The sequence below is a fragment of the Fringilla coelebs genome, assembly GCF_963513975.1.
Source record: "Fringilla coelebs genome assembly, chromosome: 6".
Taxonomy (NCBI): Eukaryota; Metazoa; Chordata; class Aves; order Passeriformes; family Fringillidae; genus Fringilla; species Fringilla coelebs.
The window spans coordinates 4,650,568-4,671,195 of NC_140034.1; the positions used below are offsets into that span (position 1 = coordinate 4,650,568).

The 20,628-nt window shown below is 46.2% G+C and overlaps 1 protein-coding gene across 2 annotated transcripts in view; it reads right to left on the reverse strand.

Annotated features, from left to right (window-relative positions):
• The window catches only part of SLC35F4 (solute carrier family 35 member F4), a gene marked incomplete at both ends in the record, with an annotated part of 114,596 nt that extends 94,707 nt beyond the window's left edge, over positions 1–19,889 (reverse strand). For both annotated transcript variants that reach the window (XM_084207393.1, XM_084207392.1), the window contains one exon: positions 19,787–19,889. In XM_084207393.1, the coding sequence (XP_084063519.1) occupies positions 19,787–19,889 (103 nt within the window). The remainder of the gene's footprint in view (positions 1–19,786) is intronic.
• Between the last annotated feature and the right edge of the window lie 739 nt (positions 19,890–20,628).

The following is a 20,628-nucleotide window of genomic DNA, read 5'->3' on the forward strand; positions in this document are numbered from 1 at the left end:
TGAAGAATTTCTTCCTAAAATCTAATCCCAATCTTTCCTGTCTTTGTTTAAAACCACTCCCCCTTGTCCTGCACAGATAGCAGACGATATTTTTGTTCAAAGCCAATTTGAACTCCGAGTTACCACGAAGCACTCCAAAAGTGATCTGAAGTGTTTGTGTATCCCAAGGCTCTGATCCCATTACATCATTGTGAACCTGAAATAAATTCCCATGCTGTAAAGGAGTTATTCATAAGCAGCTACTTCAGACTGATCCCAAGCTCACAAATGGCCACATTTCCCAGTCTGGAGGAGAAAGTGACAGCTTAACAAGGCAATATTAAAAAAAGCATTTTCAACTTGGGCAAACTCTATGTATTCTGCATCTAAAAACTAACCTGACTGTCCACAGGAGCTTTTGTGTCAGATGCTCAAAATCTGTGCTATAAATAGACCCCAGCAGTCTTCTGAAAAGCACCGAGACGTGAGAATTGTCAAACACAGACAGAGCACCTAAATATTCAGTGATCTAATTTTGATCTCACAGAAGGTATACACTGGTGTAACGCTGTATTTTTTTTAAATGGAGAGAGGATTCATCTAGACACAAGTTTACTAACCTATATTTATTTCTATTTTTAATCCTTGTGGTTAATTATTTATGTTACATGGCATGTTTAAGATAAGAACATATTGCTGCTCTAGAAAAAAACTAATAGAATAGGCTTTCCTGCTTTCTCAGATAAAAGAAAATAACAAAGATACAATCCTCTCTAATTTCACACAACAGTCCTGTCTTCCTGTGATCACTAAACTAACAGTGCTGCAATCACTTTGAAATAGTATATAACATTTAAAGTTACCAGTCAGCTGTTTGCTTTTCTACAAAGAACTCAACACACTCCACAAAGCAGCAGACAAAACCTGAGCACACCCAAGTGATCAGCTCTCCCAGCTTGAGTCTTTCTAGTCTGCGAGTCAGATCTGCAGAAATGGCCATTGAACAGGGCAAAAGAAACAAATACAGGCTGCAAATAAATACAGGCCAAGATCAAAATTAGCTCACTTTCTGCACCACCAAGTGCAGTCAATTTGCAAGCAGATTCAAACAAGGCAAAATGCAGCAGAGGGGAAAAAATAGACCGAGGGCTATTTCTGCAGCCCTGACACAAGGCAACATTGCCATTCCTTCCAGTGGTTTTGCCTGAGTCAGAAATCCAGCTCCAGGACCAGACTAACAGCTGGATATCCCATGCACAGACAGCTCCACCAGAGTCAGAGCCTCACCCTAAATCATGTAGCAGACAGCAGACTGCTTTTCATCAGCTTCTTCTCCCAAGACACCAAAGTCACAAAGGGTTTGTCACAAACATGCAGAACTCAACCTTTGGGACTGAATGAAAAATAGAAAATAGATGGTTCTAGGGAAGATGGAAATCAGCAGGCAGCTTATTTGAGGCAGCTTCTCCACACCATGCAAAATGAGAGTGGGGCACAGAGGAATCCTGATCCCCCTTTGAGTTGTGCAAGGATTTGGAAGCTTAAACCAAAGTTAGATCACAAAGAATGCAGCATTTCAGTTACAAAGAACTGGGGAGGGGGGAAATCCTTTAAATATTAGTGAGTCACACTAACAAGAGACACATTGATGATTATGAGCTTAAAAAATAATCCTCATGAATTTTAGAAAGGACTGTGATGATGACCTATCCAGCTGTGACTTGGAAGGTGGCAAAGGATGAAGAGTTCAGCTAGTTGAGTCCTTTCCCTGGGTGGCCATAAGGAGACACTTCCTTCCAGACACCATTTCTAGGTAGGTCTGCCATCAGCCTGATCTAACCTAACCCCAAGAATCACTGCTCCCTGTTCTTGTCCTTTACAGCCTAATCACAGGTCATTCCGAATTTTCAGCCATGGGCTAGGGGTTAGTTTTGAATTTGAGCTCTCCTTCACTGTTCAGACCTCCCATGGACACAGCTGCAGCTCTTGGTCCAACTCAGCAGCATTATCATGCAGTGATGAAGTGGGAGATGTTTGGCTGGTGGGCCAATCTGCTGTTTAAGGGATATTCTCGAATTCCCAAGGTACAGGCCAAAAGGGAGTAGGCAAAATGACCTGGATTAGACAATCTCAAACAATCTCCTGAACACTCACAATACTACACAGTACTTCTTTATCAGGACCACTAAATACATTTCCTCTGGTATTTAAACAGCTTCTCCTTCCTGATTCCTTTTGTCTCCTGTAATTTTTTGTGTAGGTGAATTTCTCAACCTGTGCCAAGGTCGGGGTAGTGTTTACAACGCATTTAAATCTAACTCCAAAAGTACCTGAGCCTTTGCTTGCCATACACCACATCTAACAATGTCACCATCTGTGAGCAATATGCTGACATGACTTCACTTCCCAAGCAGTGGCAAAATGCTGGGAAGAAAGATAACAAAGTTGCAAAGATCATTTCAAAGTCACTGATTACTTGGCCAAAAAATCTTGTTTCATTATCTGCCCAACCCTTGTCTTGATCTCCTCATAAATGAAAGGGAAAAGCACAATTTTATCTTAACATATATGTTTTTAATTCTTAATGGAGCAATGAAATATTGGATCTTTAATGTGCCTCTGCAGCCGCTGTTCTGTGGAGCAGTAAATCCTGACGAGTAATGAGGTGGCACCAAACCAAGGCCTGTCCAGAGCTCTGGGATGAATTTCACATCAACAATTTGGTCTGGTGCAAAAGCACCCATCTCAGCTTTGGGAAATCAATGGAATTTTTAAACAGGGATCTTCACAGAAACAAAGAAGTGGTTTGGAAGGGACCTGAAATACCATATTGTTCCAGCCTCCCACCATGGGCAGGGACACCTTCCACTAGAGCAGGTTGCCAAAATATCTTTGACAATGCTAGGTTGGAGAAAGAAATTGAAAAAGAGTGGAAAAATACAAACTTGAATAGAAAATAAACAGGAGCAGTCAGATGTAACCAGCAGCCCATGTCCTCTGTTCCCATCAAAATACCAGACCAAATAACCAAGCAGGATAGATGAAAAGGAAACCAGGAAAATGCCACTCAGATCTTCCTCGAGACTGAATCCCATCAGAGTAATGTCATTTCTTTCCATGACAAAATAAGAGGTTGGTGAGTAGTGAAGGACAGGAGACATTACAGATCTTGGTGCCAGGACAGCTCCTGACACTGTCCAGCCTGACAGGACAGGGAAACAATTTAACCAGGAGGAAAAGTGCTCTAGAGCCAACCCTTGGCTGGCCATCAGTGGGTCCCTGTCAGGCAAAAGGATTTTAACTCAGGGTACTTTTAGCATTTGTTATTTCCATAATAGGGAGCTTAATCATTATGCTTAAGTATTATTAAAGAAGGCTCCAAGTACATTAAAGAAAGAACTGGAATGATTTTAACAACATGGAGAAATCACCTGGATAAAGAGTTATTTGAAAAAGTGAAATGTTTATTCCCTCCTAAGTGGAGAATCAGCTCTACAGACACAGTTCAGGGAACAACTGCAGTCTTCTAGAAGAGGACTGTGAGTTTAGAGGAAACCCCAAGCTGAAGCATCACCTTTTATACAGCTCCTAAAAATTCAGACACAGAAATGAGATTAACAATCCATTGTACATGAAGTAATTCTTCTCTTCAAGGCTGCACAGGTGAGATCTCAACTGAAGGAAGACCCGGGTCCAATTTGAGGAATGAAATTTTAAGTAAGGTGATGGCTACTGAAGAGACTTCAGATGATAAAGACAAGAAGCAAGTTTCCAGAAAGAATGACTACACAGAATGAGTGGAAGAATTTGGGTTTTTTAGAAAAGATGAAGGAAAACAAGAAAAAAGGGTTCTGAGATCTCTAAGATATTGCTGCAGAGGAGCAGACCAGTCACAAGGTACTAGGACAAGAATGGGGTTTGAACCAGAGCAAGATTTAGAAAACCACAATGAATGAATGCCTGGAAGGTGGGCAATCCCCACCACAGATGTTTTCAGGATGGATTAGACATGTACCCACTGAGAATGATCCAGGTGACCCTGCCCACTAAGACACAAGTTATTCCTCCCCACCTCTGCCAGCTCTGCAATCTGCTTACCAGATGATCACTGCTCACATCAGAGAGCTCACCAATGAGCACCAATTTTTGTAAAAGTGGCCAAATCCCAAACACTGCAGACAGTCAAAACTCCTGACTCTGGAACTTGCATTGATGGCAAAAATATCAAAGAACCAAGTCAGGTTCTGCCACTTTTCACCATGCAACTTCACTGGAGGGACAAATCATTATTCAGCCTGGGTAACATCCCACTTGAGAAGGAAGATCAGGGCAGACTGACTCACAATTTGGATGCCTGTCCATGATTTTGCCGAGATTCAGGACAGCCTTTGTGGCTTCACACTTGCATCTGATCTCCCCAATTACTATAAAATGTTCTGCTGTAATAGAATAATCCATAATAATTATGGGAGGTCAGAGAACAAGCAGGCATAAATATTCTGTTAGCTCCTCCTGATACTTCATGATGGGGAGCTTTAATAATGTGTCTGGGACACGTCCCCCAGCCCACTCCAGAAATGCCAAGGCTCCCTGGGGGATGGCACTGAAGGGATTCACAGCTTTCCAATGTCTCTTCAAAAAGATAAAGATGATGACTGCCCAAGAAGTCAGAGGGAATTGGAAAACCTTCCTCCAAAATCAAATGGGAGCACACATAGCATTAAAAATAGGTGCTGAGGCAGTAGAATCCTTTCACCAGCCTTGAGGCAAAGGTTAAACTTGGTCTGGATTTGAACCAAAGGCTGCATTCCAAATTATTCCAGCTCTGAGCAGCTCCTTGCTCACACAGCTCCAAGCTGCTGGATATATTATTCGCCGCTCCTTATACTGCTCCTGATGTAGTGAAGATTATGGGCTCTGCTCTGCTTTAACTTCACTCATCCAGTGGGGATAAAGTTTGAGTGAAATGTCCACATGGCCAAAATCCCCAAAATTGAAGAGGAACATTTCAGAACTTTCTCTGCTTATCTCACAAGTCTATGCCAGGCAAGTGCAAGCTCATTTTCCTCTGATCCACTCCAGGCACATGACATTTTACTTCCTCTGTTGTTTCCACTTTTATGTTAGGATGGAGCAGCTGCCTTCACATCTCCACCCCCTGAAGACCTTTCAGAGGGCAAAGGGATAAACTTCTAGTAGTTTATCTGGTACTTCCCATTATCAGCACATTTATAAAGAATACAGAGTGTGTGAATAAGTTACCAGTTATATCTGTAACCATCAAACTCAAAAGATCATCAAATAATTTATGAAAATTTTGAAGTCATCTAGTGATATGCTCCCCATCACCTGTTTATATTTCTGTGTTTATAATAAGATTCATCAACCAGACTACTTTTACATTAAATTATTGCTTTGCTCAGAAATGGAGGGACAAAACATTTCTCTCTTAGATAATTAATTCCCCTGTTTTTGACACCCTTCTCTCCTACACTACAACTGATAAGTCACATATGATCCCAATTAACATCCAACCCTTAGCACTTTAACATCATCTCAGTATCAGCCACTTCTTTGCACCTATGCTTATGAAAGCCAAATTGAATTTTGGAGCTCATCTCTAGAGCAGAGCTGTCCCACCCAGCAGCATTACATAAACGAGCTTCACACCAGTGGGAAGAGACTAATAGATTTTGTAGGTCAGTGCTTCTGGCAGATGTTTCTCTAAAGACTCCTTGGAGTTCAAGGGAAAAAGACTTTCAACTAGATTTTCGAAAGCACAGTCCAGTAAAATTAATAAGAGTGGGGAAAACACAGGAGAGGGAAAGACCTCAATTGATCTGAAAATGTTTCAAAAATTCAGGGCACGTGAGGACAAAATAAAAAATATTCCACAGAGAACAACTCAAAAATAAAAATAGCAGCTGTGGCTAAGAACAGCTCTTCAAAGGGATGTCAGGCTTCAGAATACTTTGTGCAGCAGAAGTGACTAAAAAGGCTTTGTGTTGTCGCCACATGGTGATATTAGAAACTTGCATTCATTTGGGGGAAAATAAATAAATAACAACACATACAGCAGAATAATAAAATGCAGTCATGGGATGGGTGCTTTAAATCCTATTTTTAAACCCCTAGGGCATATTTCCTCGCTCAGTGCAGTCACCACAATGTCAAACTCTAATTTGCAACACAGGTCACAAATGTCACAACTGGCAATACGATGGATGGTATGAGTGGTAAAAACAATTCTTAAGGGCTTACCCTTTAAAAGAAACAGAACTGGTGGCATTTCTTTATTGCCTGTTTTAAACCTCATCATTACACTGAACATTACATTCATCAACAGACAAACTTTTACACCTTATATGAGGCCTCTTGAGCACAATGTTTTCTTTCCCTGGGCTCTGAAATGTCTGCAGAAGCCTCTCCCTAACCTGCAGGAGAAAGAGGGAGAAGCTTACTTTTCCTTCTCTGAGCACCATGACATACTTGTGAGCCTAATAACATCCTTGCAAAGTAGATAAAATATTAAATATTATCATTACATTACACCAGCAAAGAAATAAGGGGCCAACAGTCAGCCACCAGTTTTCTACAAGTACAAAACTGACCTTGGATTTATTATTTCAAATAAGAGGAGATGATCATCATGAATATTTGATAACATTTTCTGTAGCCATAATAAAACAACTCCATTCTCTCCATTTTTTAAACCTGCCAAGTGTTCACAAGCATTGCCTGCATTGCTCTACAGATCTTTACCAATAGCTGTGGTTCTGCAAAGAAATCTTTCATTCATTGAATTTCAGACCAAAACCTGAAACTGCCCTGTGGCATCATTTCATGGTTTTTCATTGCATCACCTCAAAGGCCCAAACAAAGGCAGGTGTACCCTGTGAGGCTCCTGGCATCCCACTACAGCCTGAGGAAGCAGCCAAAGAGTCCAAAGCCAATTTCTCCCCTCCCAGGATAGTATCTTATCTCAGTGCTGGAAGGAATTGTGAAATAAAACATGTGTTAGCTCCACAGGATGTTTATTCACAGTTAACAGGCCAACATTTTGTTCCCTTTCCCCTCCCCTCTCTCCACAAAATCAGGGGGTGAGAAGGACCTGCCTCCAAGATTTCATGGGAATCACCCTCATTCCTCAGCAGAAGAGTCACACCCAAAAAGCCAGCAGCAACAGAGAAATGAAATCCTAGAACAGCAAAATGGACAAAGTCACATCCCTACAAACTCATGGAAGAAATAGCCATCAAAAGCTGCTAAAATAGACAAACACCAAGAACTTCCCAAAGCACAGCTCAGTGGTGGATGGAAACACACCAGGAACCTCCATTTTTCTCTTCCCTGCACATCTCCTGTTGATCACTGCCTGAAGCTGGATGTTAACTAATGTGTCTTTGATAAGATCCCCAAAAATTGTATGCAGCACATCTCATCTCCAGGAAGGAGGTAATCCTACAGCTTTCCCACTGTGGGAGAACCAAGAGCCCCTTATTTCTACCGGTGTTTTTATAAGGTCCATCAGGGCTTCGCACTTTTTGTGCTCTCTAATTCTTGGTAATTTTACTTGGATTTGGCCATCAGATTTAAAAGCTACAAAGGGAGGGGGTAGGAGGGAGAGATGGTGTTCACATAAGCCTTGTTTCCTTAAGAAACCAGGCTAAGAAAACCAACAGCTGAGGAGTTACAAGACGTTCTGTAATCTGCTTTTAAAACGAGGCGCAAAGTCCTAACGGGGCATACGAGGATGTGTTTGACAAGGAGCAAGTGCTTACATTAAGGAAAACAACATCATCCTTGAAAAAATGATTCTGTGATAAAAGAGAGACCCAGTGGCAACTCCAAAGAGAAGGAGAAATTATTCCATGATAAAAGAGACCCAGTAACAACTCCAAAGAGCAGAAGCCTGCTCAGTCACAGACCTACCAGAAGGCACAGGACAATTCTTGCCTTTCTAAATAATCCCTTTCACTCTCCTGCAGACCTTAACAGACTGCTAGAAAAATACCATGAATTATAGAGTATGAATGATGTCAAAGCCTGTTCTCAGAGGAAGGCTGGAACAGCAATCATGTATTCTTCAGTTTGGGAATACACAGACATAATTTTTGTTCATAGCCTATAAAGAAAAAAAAAAAAAGGCTCTGCACATCAAAGGCACCAAATACATTTCCTTTCAGATCATCCCTTCCACCAGCCCAGTCTAACACACAGACACAGAGAGAAGGGAGGAAGAAAAGAAAAATCAGGACCATGGAGAGTGGCTTAAATCACCAAAATACACAGGAAAGCATAAATACAGCGGGAGACCCAGTGTCTACACAGCCAGTTCAAACTGCACTGTGCAATTCCAGCTGGCTTTCAGAGACACCTGAACATGACAGAAGGTGGCTGTAACCCTCAAATTAAGACCTATGAATCTTGTCTTTGTGTGCAAGGAGGATATTTGGCAACTCAGGCTGCTCTAAACTACAGGTTCTGTCCACAGTACCAAGTAGGGAAACAGAAAAACTTGGGGGTCGTGAACAGAATGTGATTATTGCTTTAGGCAGCCCCACATCATCCATCATCCACAGGGAGGACGTGAAGGGCAACAGTCATTAAAGCACCAGAGGATTCTCCTGCCCTAAGGTGATCATTTTCCAGGTATCACAATGCTTCACCATGGAGAGGAAGAAAAAAGACATTGAAAATTATCAGAACTTTGATGTTGTTCTCCAAAGGCAGAAAATCATGTTTAAAAGGGCTTAAGTTCTGTCTGCAACTAAACCAAAAACACTCTCAGCTGTGAACATTCCATGTCTGGGAGTAGTCTTGGAACTAAAGTAAACCTGAACCCAGCCAGCTGAGTTCCTGTTCCTACAGCAAACCTGAGATTCCAGCTAAAATAAGAGACCAAAGCCAACATCTGTTAATAATGTTCAAAACAACAGAGACAGGTTTCTTCTACCCTCCATTCCCCTACACAGGGCAAATCTGGGAGCTACACCACCCACTTTTCTTTGCCTTCTTAAAGCAATAAACTGTAATGAATCCCTTACCTCCACAAAGTGCTCCAAAACTTCACTAAACTGCACAAATATTTTTTACCAATAATAATTAAGGTGCACATTTTCAAGGCAGTGCCTCTGAAAGTCAGGCACACAAAATCTGACAGCAGTGCAGCTTCACACTCACTCCCCAGTGGTATTTCCAGGTCTGCCCAAAAGCCTTTGGCTCTCAGAGGAGTCACTGCTCTACCTGTGCACGGTGTGAATATCTAAGTTTAAGGAAGTTCTCTTGATTCTGCCCAAATGCAGACACCTTTTCTTCTGGCTGCCTTCTCTACACTCACAGCTGGGGTTGCCTGTCTCCATCAGGATGCTCAAAACAGTCTCTGAATTAACTTCAAAGCAGAAGTGCACAAAAACACTGCACAGACCCCAGCTAGAAATAGAGTTGCCCTAATTTGATCTAATTAACCTCCTTTCCAGCACTGAAACAAACAGGATGCCTTGGAACTCCCAGTTAAGCAGCCTCCTCACCACTTTCCCCTGCTGCAGGGCATTTATGAAGGGTGAAGGACAACTCCTAACTCTTTGAACAACCAGTCAGGGCTGCATCCCAGAGCAGATGGACATAGGAATTTGTGTTCCTGGACACACAGCTCCACGGGGAGGTCAGAGGACAGCTGTGCACTCCCCTGCACACTGAGATCAGCCCAGTGCTCCCTGCTTTGTGGAGCACAAGCAGAGCCAAGCCCGTGCCTGCTGCCACAGGGCCCCCCAAGAAGAGGGACAGAAGGCAGGGCTTGTAGGGATGAATCACCTCGACAGGACACATATGGCTTGGCACACCAACAACAGCTCAGCTCAGTCTTTCAGCTGAAAAATGCCTTTTGTTCCTTCCTCCAAGGCTTGTTTTCCAATGCATGGGAAATGTGGCACTTTAGTTACATTTCAGACCTCAATTCTTTCTCCTCAGCGGAAATGTTCTTGAAATATTTCGTGTTCTTATCTAATTCCTCACTTTTTTTTTCCCCCGTTCCATCCTACCCTGGAAAGAAGAAAAAATTTATAGGAAACTGGGAAACTTCATTAAATATGTCCCTGGTAAATGCTAAGTTCAATCATTTTCCACCTGGTCTTTGTGTTAGCAGCCCCTCTGAGTACTGAACATTCAGCAAAAGCTTTCTCACACATAGAACCAACCCTCCTCAGGTAGAAGTCCAAACCATGGTGCAGAAACACCATGAAAAGTTCATCTTCCTTTTATCCATGCTGTCAGCACTGAAGAATTTCCTCTGGTGAAGCACTTTGAAGCATCCCACTTGCACACAAGCTGCTACAAATCCTGGCCCCTGTAACGTATCACACAACAGGTTATTTCTGGCACTGCAGAGAAAAACCCCAATCTGCACCCACACAATTCCAGGGCTGCACACTCCACATGCCAAGATTCATCTAAGAAAAGATTTTAAAGTTCCAGGATTCAGATATGTAAAAGAAAAGCGTTGCAATGACTGCTCTTGTCCACTGCTTTGTAACAACTCTGCCATCTCACTTCGAGATGCAGAATATAAATCTCACCATGAGGATTGATTTTCTCTCCCCTGACAGAGAACAAATGTTCCAGCCCTGTTTCATGCTTATCTTACACAGGCACAGGTAATTCCAGTGCTGTCCTCAGAACATTCAGGTGTATGATACCCATTAGCTGGAAAGGGTCTACAGAGTTGTGTTCCCAGGAATCCTAAAAAAATCAGTCACCAGCAGGAAAGTATATTTTTTCATTAGGTTGCCAATTACCCCATTAATAATAGAGGTCTGTTAGCCCTAGAGGTGCCCCAGAAGACTCAGCCTCCACAGGAGGAGGGGGAGCTGTGCTGGATATTGCTTCAGCAGGAAATTGCTCAAGCAGTTCAGTGCCATAAGCAGCAAAAAGGAATAGAACTGGAAGAGTCACCAGGTTGGCCTCAAGCTACAATGTCTTTCTGACTCTGGATGGAGAGCTCACTGCCAGGACTAAAACTGGTCTGAAAGTGGATCTGGGAGACCTGTTTTTGTGGAGTTTTACTGACTCATGAGCTGCCATGCTGGTGCTTGCCTCTCCCTATCTCTCTCCCCAAAATGTAGTTGGAAACTTAAAGAATCAAAACAGGCATGGGAGTTCTTGTATCAGACAAAAGAGACTGGACAGCTTTGAAACAAGGAACAGGTTTCAGATTGCCAGAAACAGCAGGAAATATCATATTCCACCCTGGAGCCAAAACCTCCTCCTTTGCCCCAGGACAGGAGCAAATCATCTCCTTCTTCCTTGCCTCCACAAAAAGGACAGCAGAGGCTCCTTTCTCACTCTCTCACTCTGCTACCCCTGATCCAGCCCAGCTGAATACTGGAAAGGGCAAGTCCATTTTACCAAAAGTATTTGCAAGGGAGATCTAGGAAGAATCAATAAGTTTTTAAAGGACTAACAGGAATGCCTTTGTGCGGCAGACACACCAAGTCCTGTCACTTGAGCACATCCTTCATACCTTGGAATAAATTCACTGCTGGCACTGGAAGGGCCTGGGCTGCTCTCACTTACAGCTCTGTGAAAGCCATACCCTGGGCATTAGCTCAGCATAATCTCACAGCTCCTACCTCCCTGCAGTGAAATCTGCCACTCTGCACAGGGCCAGCCCAAACCTTGGCCACCAGGGACTCTCACTTCACCTCACCACAAGAAAAAAACAATTTTCAGTCTCGCTAAGTAAGAGCTGGTCCGCTTGGTAAATAATTTAACCACTCAGTTAAGCACTTTGCTTTTTGTTCCCCCCACCCTATTCTCACATTTGCCACAAAGAGACACTGACTTTTTTTTGCAGGCATTTTCATTATTCATTGCTGTGATCATTCAGCAGCAGGTTTATGTGAAAAAATTCCTGCCACCAATCCTTCCACAAACAGTAAGTTCACTTTCATGGGTGAATTCCCATGCAGGCAGTTGAGCAAAAGCCCATCAATTTCCAAATGTGCAGAAGAAATAATTGCAAACCTTTAGAGCCACTATTAAAAAACAGGAATGCAAGCACTGGGGGGATAAAAGTCTGCCAGAGCCATCTGCCACTTGGCAATATCATTTTACCACATTCAACCAGGACCAAACATGCTGCTGCCTGCCTGAGTAGATGGGGAAGGCAATGTCAAGGAGACAGTGCTGGAAGGACAATCAAAATGAGGGGTATCCCTTCTGTGCACTCCAGAAGAGTACAGAAGAGTTCATGGCAGCTCCAGATCATGTCCCCATGGGCTTTGTGCTGCAGCCATAATTTTAGGCAAAGCAAGAAAAGGAGGTGCAGCTCCATGCAGCCATGATGATGTCACACTGGGAAAGGTTAAAGCCACCTCAGGTGAGGCAGGAGGGGGCTGGGAGCTGTGCCACCATCCCAGCCAACACCCAGAGGGCCAGGCAGCCAGGAAGACTTCATGTGACAATCACAGAATCATTGAGGTTGGAAAAGACATCTGAGATCAAGTCCAACCTGTGACTAATCACCATGTTGTCAACCAGACCAGAGCACTGAGTGCCACTGAGTCCAGCTGCTCCTTGAACACACAACTTCACCACCTCCATGGGCAGCCCATCCCACTGCTTAACAACCCTTTCCATGAAGAAATTCCTCCTGATGTCCAACCTGAACCTCCCTTGGTGCAGCTTCAGGCCATTTCCTCTCATCCTGTCCCTTGTTCCCTGGGAGCAGCGTCTGACCCCCCTCAGCTGCATTCTCCTGTCAAGAAGTTCTGAGAATTAGAAGCTTCCCCCTGAGCCTCCTTTTATCTGGGCCAAGTCCCCCAAACTTCCTCAGCCCCTCTTTGTATGACTTATTCTTTATACCCTTCCCCAGCTCTGTTCCCTTCCCTGGACATGCTCCAGCCCCTCAATGTCCTTCTTGTCATGAGAGGCCCAGAACTGGACACAGCACTCGAGGTGTGGCCTCAGCAGAGCCCAGCACAGGGAATGGTCACTGCCCTGGTCCTGCTGGACACTCCAATGCTGACCCAGGCCAGGTGCCATTGACCTCTTGTCCACCTGGGTACACCTGGGTTCATGTCCAGCCTCTGTCATCAGCACCAGTTCCTTTTCCAGCTTTCCAAGCACTCTGCCCCAGCCTGTAGCCCTGCATGGGGTTGTTGTGGCCAAAAAGTGCAGGACCTGGCAACTGGTCTTCCTGAAACTCCCACAACTGTCCTCAGCCCATGGACCCAGCCTGTCCAGATCCCCCTGCAGAGCCCTCCTGGCCTCCAGCAGATCCACGCTCCCACTCAACTTGGTGTCGTCCACAAACTCACTGAAGGGACACTGGACCCCTCAACCAGATCATCAATAAAGTTATTAAACAGAAATAGGTCCAACACTGCACCCTGGGATCACCACCAGTGACCCCAGAATGAGCACAGGAGGGCAGAGGAACTCAAAAGTAGGCAGAGAGCACATGTAGAAAGCTGCCAAGTTATAGAGAGCACGTCCTCCACCATTAGCACCAGGCCAGCTACAGCACCAGGATTGCTGTGCAGTCACCAGTGGAGGCAGGGATCGCTCCATCAAACTTATGGCTTGTTCTGAACAACCTCTGGCAAATTAGCATCACTCCCCCCATCTTACCGTCTCAATTTTCCCTGCCAAATAGGGGTAATTTTTCTCAAAATCTTGGCAGATATCTTTATGAGGCATCTTTAGAGCTTGGGAAATAATTCTTATTTAAATACATAAGACTGTGCAAGATTTTTGGCCATTACTCTCAACCTTCTGCTAATTTCCAGCCTTAATTTATTCATGGCGTGTTCCTACCCATTTGCCTGCATGCCAACATGCAATTTCAGTTTAAATAACTCTTCTTTCCTACATTTCCTTGTTCATCCACCCAAGATGTGTTTGGAGCAGCAGCCCTGTTCCCATCCTGGCATGGGAAAGCGTAGCTCTATCATCCCCCCTTGCAAGGATATGCTCTTCACTGCCCTGCTCATCATGGTGTCCTTCCCAATTTGGCTTCATCCCTCCTGCCCACAGATGTCCAGAACTGTGTCCATGCCCAGTTTCACAGCTGAGCTCCTCAGGGATTTGCCCCCAAGGGGATGAATCAGCCCCTGAGGGAAGGGCAGAAGCAGTTTCCTCTCCTCCCAGGTGATGACACCCCTCAATTTCCACAATAGCTGATGTCCCCAGGTGAGGGGGAGGTCCCATATTCCAGCTGTCAGTGCAAGGCTGCCAGGCCATCCCCTTCCAGCCCAAACAAAAACCCACACAAAGCCTGGCCCTATTCCACTGAAGAAAACAAACCTGGTCTTGCCAATATTAGTCAGCAAAGGAGTATTTATAAAATCTGTTTTGCTGAAAGAAATTACTTCATAAGTTACTGCTACCAGCGCTGACATACAGCCATACTTTTTTTCACCAAAAAAGAGAGACAAGTCTGTGAGAAAAAGCAACTGCGAAAGGACAGTATCCTGTGCCATGATACCCACTTGTACCCCAGAGTTGGGGAGGGGAAACCATTAAATTGAAAGTTTGCAATCCAGCCCTCACTGCTGCACACCCCCCAGGGCACAGCCCTCCTGTGGAAAAACCCTGTCCAGTGGGGAAAGGGAAGGCTTTGAAATAAAGCTCATTCCAGGCTAGCCTTGCATCTGGAGTCCCTGCAGCCCAAATGCTACCAGGTGGCACAGGAACACTGCCACAAGTGGTACAAGCCAACACAGCCCTGAGGCTCCAACTCACACAGAGATTCAGACACTGCTTCCTCCCTCCCAGACCCCTCAAACTCAGCTCAACAAAACCAGCCTCATCCAGCACAAATTTCAAAGCACCTTTCCTGGAGTTCCCCTTTCCCAGCCTCCCACTGTGCCTGACCGGGAGCTCTGGGAACTGCTGGAGGAGCAGCTGGGTGCCTCCAGTGAACAGAGGGAGACTTTATTCCTGTGGCTGGAAGTGACAAGGCACCAGGAGAGCAGGGTGCTCAGTAAGCACAGAGATGATCTGGGTTTGCCATGTGATTTGTACTGCAGCAGAGCTGCTGGCACAGCTGCTGTGATAACCAGGAGAAAATTCTCTCCAGTGTTTCAGGGGTAGCTTTTCCCTCCACAGCCTTTCCCTCCCCACAGGGAGCAAGAGCTGAATTGTCAAGCCACTGATGCTGGCTCAGCATGCCTTAATCCCAGCCTTATTAAGGCAAAGCAATTAAGCAGGGACTTAACTTTGAACGCATTCTCAAAGCCCCGTGGCTTAGAGCAAGCTCAGACTTAAGTAGGTGCTTAAACTCAGATTGCTGACTTGAGGCTGAACTTGCCAAATTAAACCACAGACCTTTGCTAGAGCTGTTCTGCAGGGGAGCAGGAAAACACACAGCTTGCTCCTGACAGCCACTGTGCTCATGGCAAGGACAGGTTCAGCATCTCCCCAAGCACTGCTAAGGTCACACGCTGCTGGAAGGGCTCTTCAGCTCCCAGGCAGACACCAGCAGAGCCATGGTCACCCAGTGTCCCACTGTGAGCCCAATGTCACAGCCCTGCTGCTGCACAGCCATGTGACAGCACCTTCTGCTCCCAGCAGCTTACACAACTCCATGGTTCCAGGTCAGGCCTCAAGGAGAGGAAAAGGGGAGATCCAATCAGCAGGGGATAATGTCCAAAAGAACTCGTTTAAAAGTCCAGCAAGCGCCTGAAGGAGATGGGTGTGTATAACCTGCAGGGGTGGGAATCAAAGCCTCCAGCCACAAGTGCATGTTAAGAGAAGCTCTCCAAGCAGGATGAAAAGCAGAAGGTGATGGCCCATGTGAGGAACTGCTGCATTTTCAGTAAAGTTGTGCTGTGCTTGTCCAGCTCCTGAGAAAGCAGCATTACAGAAATGCAGAGCATCCTGCAAGACATAAGGCTTTGTGGATCGTGGGAAGGGCTCCATCAGAAAGACAAAACAGGCAGAAACTTGATTTGGTGAAGCTGATGAAGATCAGAGATGAGAAACTTTGACTGGAGCAGTTTCAATTCAATGAAAGGCACAGAAGAGGTGTTAGGACAGACTTGAAGGAGAGGAACTTTGTAGTGTCAAAGTAAAAAAGGTTTCAGTAATGAGATGAAAGGCAGCTGGGGTGGCAGTTGGAAAGAATGGGGGAAAAAAGGAAAGAAAAAAACAAAACTCAGAACCCACAAAAATAAACAAACCCCATAGACACTCTTGACCCTGGAGACACTAAACATGATTGTACTGCCAGCAGAAAAGTCAGAGAAGAATGAGAAGTCACAGCAAAGGTCAGGAGAGGGAACAGAGTCTCCCACTGTTCATGTAGATGATAAAGTTGCATCAGACCAAATGAAATTGCACACGTGGAAACATGGAGACAAGGGGAGCTTACATGGGAGCACCATCTGCAGCCCCAGGTCAGAGGATGGAGCATCTGATCTACAACAGCACTATGCCCTGGAAATTATGAATTCCAAAGAAATTGGCTGGAAGAGAGACACAGCCTCCCTCCCTTCCCACAAAAGCCAGACACCTCATACAGACTCTGCACGTTTAAAATGCAAGAAGTGAGGGATCAAGCCATGAATTCCAAGGCACAAGCTGACTGGGATCAGGAAGAGCCCTTTCCATCTCAGCACAAAGTGGAGGGGGAAAAATCACATCTTTTTCTTATTAGGCAAGATATAGGATTTTTGCAATAGGCATAGATGTAAATACCAGACTAAAATACATTTTTTCTGCTCATTCAGATGATTTACAGAGAAACAAAACAGATATTTTCCTTCTCTAGCAACTTTTTTAAGGATAAATAAAATGACAAAAGTGCCTGACTTAAAATTAATAAAAGAATCATCACGTGCACACCGCAAGTCTGAAGTAGGTTAATGCACACAAATATAGATGATGAGGCACAAGTCACTAGAAAATACTGCAGTTCTTTGTGATAACAGCTCTTGAACACCACAGTGCTTTAACTTTAGATTTCATGGCTATTTGTGAGCAGTCCTCGGCCTTCCCACACAGACACCACAGCATGATCTCCTGTTGGACCATGGAACACAAGCCAATGCACTCAAAGAGGGATGCAAACCACCAGCACATTTCACAAAGCCTTGGGCTTTCCTTCTCATCTTCCAGGTACCCCCCAAGAGAGAGCAGAACAGCAGCCACCCACTGCTGCCTTCAACATCCCTCAAGGCATCCTTCTGTCCTCTGCTGGGCACTGCAGCCTGGGGACAAAGAGGAGTCTTAAGGAAGGTGGTGACCATCAGCAGGCTGTGACCACCCAAATCATGTCCCCCTGTCCATCTGGTGCCTGACCAGCTCTCTGCTCAGAAGCAGAGAGCACAAAGCCATCCTGGGGACAACAGCTTATCCTCAGACAGGCTCCAGAACCAGGCAGGAGCAAGGTGACAGCACAAGCAGGTGACTGCAGGTGCAGTGACAGGAAAAGGGCCCCTCTGGCACTGGGGAGGGTATGGACACAACCTGCCTGGAATTCTGAGCACCTGACCTAAAACTGAGTTTGGATAGTGGTGACAAAAACTGTGCCCTCAGAGAAATAAGCTGAGATATCACATCCATTAATAATTAGGGCTACAAACTCCCCACCTTGCATGTTTACAGCGCTGCATCTGTGTGAACAATGAGCCACCACAAGAACTGTCAGTCAACAGAACTTTGAAGCAGCACCTCTTAAAGGCAATAAGTTGGCCAAGATACAGGAGCAGAGTAAGAACTCCAAGCCAGGATGACTCTTGCTGAGTGCCAAGGGATGTATGTTCATGATGCCTGAAGGATGCCTGCTTTTACCTTGGGTAAGGCCAGACCATCTTTGTAGAAGCATTCATAAATCCAAACCACACAGCCAGGAGGCTAAAGCAGTCATCTGCCAACTGCAAGCACTCCAAATATTATGATGATGGTTCCAAAACTTATGAGATTGCTTTGAAAAGCATTCACAACTTAGAAGGGGTTCATGTATTTCATTTACCCAAAGGCATTGAAGTATTGGAATACCTCTGATTTACACACTTGCAGTTTTCCTTTTTCAACTTGACAACCACAAATTTTGCTTATTTTCTTCAAACAGCAACACATGAGCTACTGATCATTTTGTTTGGCCTCAGCACCCAGCCAGAAAGGCACAAAAGGCCAAGAGACCTGCAGTAAAATCCCAAGAGTCAGCACTTCTGAAAGCCTTGCCCTCTCCTGGCATGCTTTTTCTAGTTTTCAAGCAGATGCAGTTTGTAGCATCTGCAGAACCTGGTCTAAGAGAGCTTTTCTCTGTCCAGGCAGCACTCTCCTGCCATTTCCACTGCACCACACAGAGCACTTGGATTGACAACACTGGATTCATATCTACAACTTGATATAGTGTGGGAGGGCTGCTGCAGACTGAAAAATTGCATTCTGCCACCCAAGCAAATTTGCAAAAAACTATTAAGCCAGAATCCTCACCCTTCTCTGGTAAATCACACTGTAGAGGTACTCTGGAGCCACTACAGAATTTGGGACACAGGTCCCACCTGGCTTAACTAGTCCCTGGACTGATATTTAGCCATACCTCCAGATTGTTCAGAGCTTCTTCCCCACTACTCTGCAGATAAAACAAGTGACCTCACCAAATAAATGCCCATAACACCTGTCATGCTGTTAGCATGCCACAAATAACAGATGGATGAAACCACTGGGCTTGACTTGGATTTTTCAGCTGATTATTGCACAGAGGAATTTTTATTTACTAAGTGGCTCCAATGCATGGCTTCCCTCCACCATAAAAAGCCCACAGATGTGTTTTTCTGATATTAGCAATTTATTAAAAGTGGTTTATTATTGCATTGGAGCTGGAGAATACTGCACTGGCTGTTCTGGAAAGCTGAGTATTCCAAGGGGAATATGCAGAACAAAGTCTGCTCCTTAGTGCTCACCTCACCCAAGTGGGCTCCTCGCCTTTCCTTTATTTTGTCCCTCACTACGCCTCAATTTCTCATCTGTTCATTAAGCTATGGCATGTTATAGTTTTGCTAACTGCAAAGCAACTACTAATACAATAAAACCTGATTGCACACATTTCCTTGGTGGTAAAAATGAATAATTTCTTTCATTAGCCAAACTTTCCCCATCAAACAGAGTGCTGGGACTGCCAGAATTCCAGAGAAACCCACTTGGGCTCTCCCAGCTGCTAGAAACCCGCTGCTCCTAATTAAAAACTTCAAAAGAAAAAAAACTAGGGAATTTCTGCAAGGACCGCCTGCTTTATTTTCTGCTTCTTCGTTGAAGGGAAATAAATAAATAGAATGCGTTCCAAAGAAAGGAACGACCCCGAACCAACACCAAGCCCCTAAACCACAAGTGTCTGGCATTAAAGCACGAAGGAACACCCCATGGTCGGTAACTCCCCACTTTTCTGGAAAAATCTCACTCGTTTCGAGAAGAAGGTGAATAATTCAGGAGCTGAAGCGCCCGCCCGGGGGGACCCACCGAGACCGAAACTTTCCCGAGGCGGCGGGCGCGGGGCAGGCGGAGAGCGAACCCCCCCACGCCGGCGGGGATGGGGGTGGGAGGGGTGGAAATGAAAAATAAACCCTAAAACGCCAGCCCTGAGAGGCTGGGAGCCGCGAAGTTCCGCGGCCAAGCGCCGCCGCCCCCGTCTCCAGCCGCAGAGCCGCCGCGTCCCCTCGGGGAACAGCGGGCATCCCGCGCCCTGTGCCCCACACTCGCCCCGAGGGATGGGGCAGCACTTGGGGGGGACACGGGCACCCTCGGGGCTCTGCCGACACACACACACCCCTGAAGGGCCGGGAGAGGCGGGAGGGAGCCTTACTTTTCTGGCTGGAGTATCCCGGGTAATATCCATAGTAGCCGGTGATGCGCAGGATCCGGTCCTCGATGGTGGCCACGCCGTTGGGTGCTGCCTTCCCATCCATAGAGGGAAGGAGCCGCGCGGGGCGGCCGGGCGGGACGGCGAGCGCAGCCGGGAGGGCAGAAGCAGCAGCAGGAGGAGGAGGAGGGGGAGGAAGGAGAGGAGGAGAGCAGGATGAGGAGGAGGAGGAGGAGGAGGGGGAGGAGGAGCGCGGCCGCCGCAGCTCGCGGTGCCGGCGGGGCGCTCGCTCTGCCTCCGCCGCCTGGTGCAGGACGGGCTCCGCAGCGCGGCCCCCGCCCTCCGCTGAGGGCACGGGAGGCAGCGAGCGGCTCCGCCGGGCCTCAGGCGGGGCGGGATGCGGGCCGGAGGGTCGGATCCTGCCCCCGGCACGCTCAGGGGTCCCCCGGCTGGGTCGCTGTGGCTGTGTGAGCGCCGCTGTCACCCCGTCATTCCCCAGAGCCCCGGGGGCTGAGCGGGGTCACCCCGGCACGGGCAGCGCCGCCCGGCGCTCCGGGAGCTGCGGGCTGTGGGGGACAGGAGCGTGTCCTGGAGTGCTCCTGCAGGATCAGACCCTCAGATCTGACCCCCCAGGGGTTGCACACAGGTGTCGGAGGAAGGAGAGAGGCCTTTAATTCGGACCCTGAGGGGACAAGGTTTCACCGCTCCATGCTGTGCCTGTCACAGAATGGTTTGGGTTGGGAAGGAGCTCAAAGCTCCTTCAGTTCCACCCCCTGCCATGGCAGGGACACAGGGACAGCTTCCACTATCCCAGGGCGCTCCAAGACCCATCCCAGCTAGCCTGG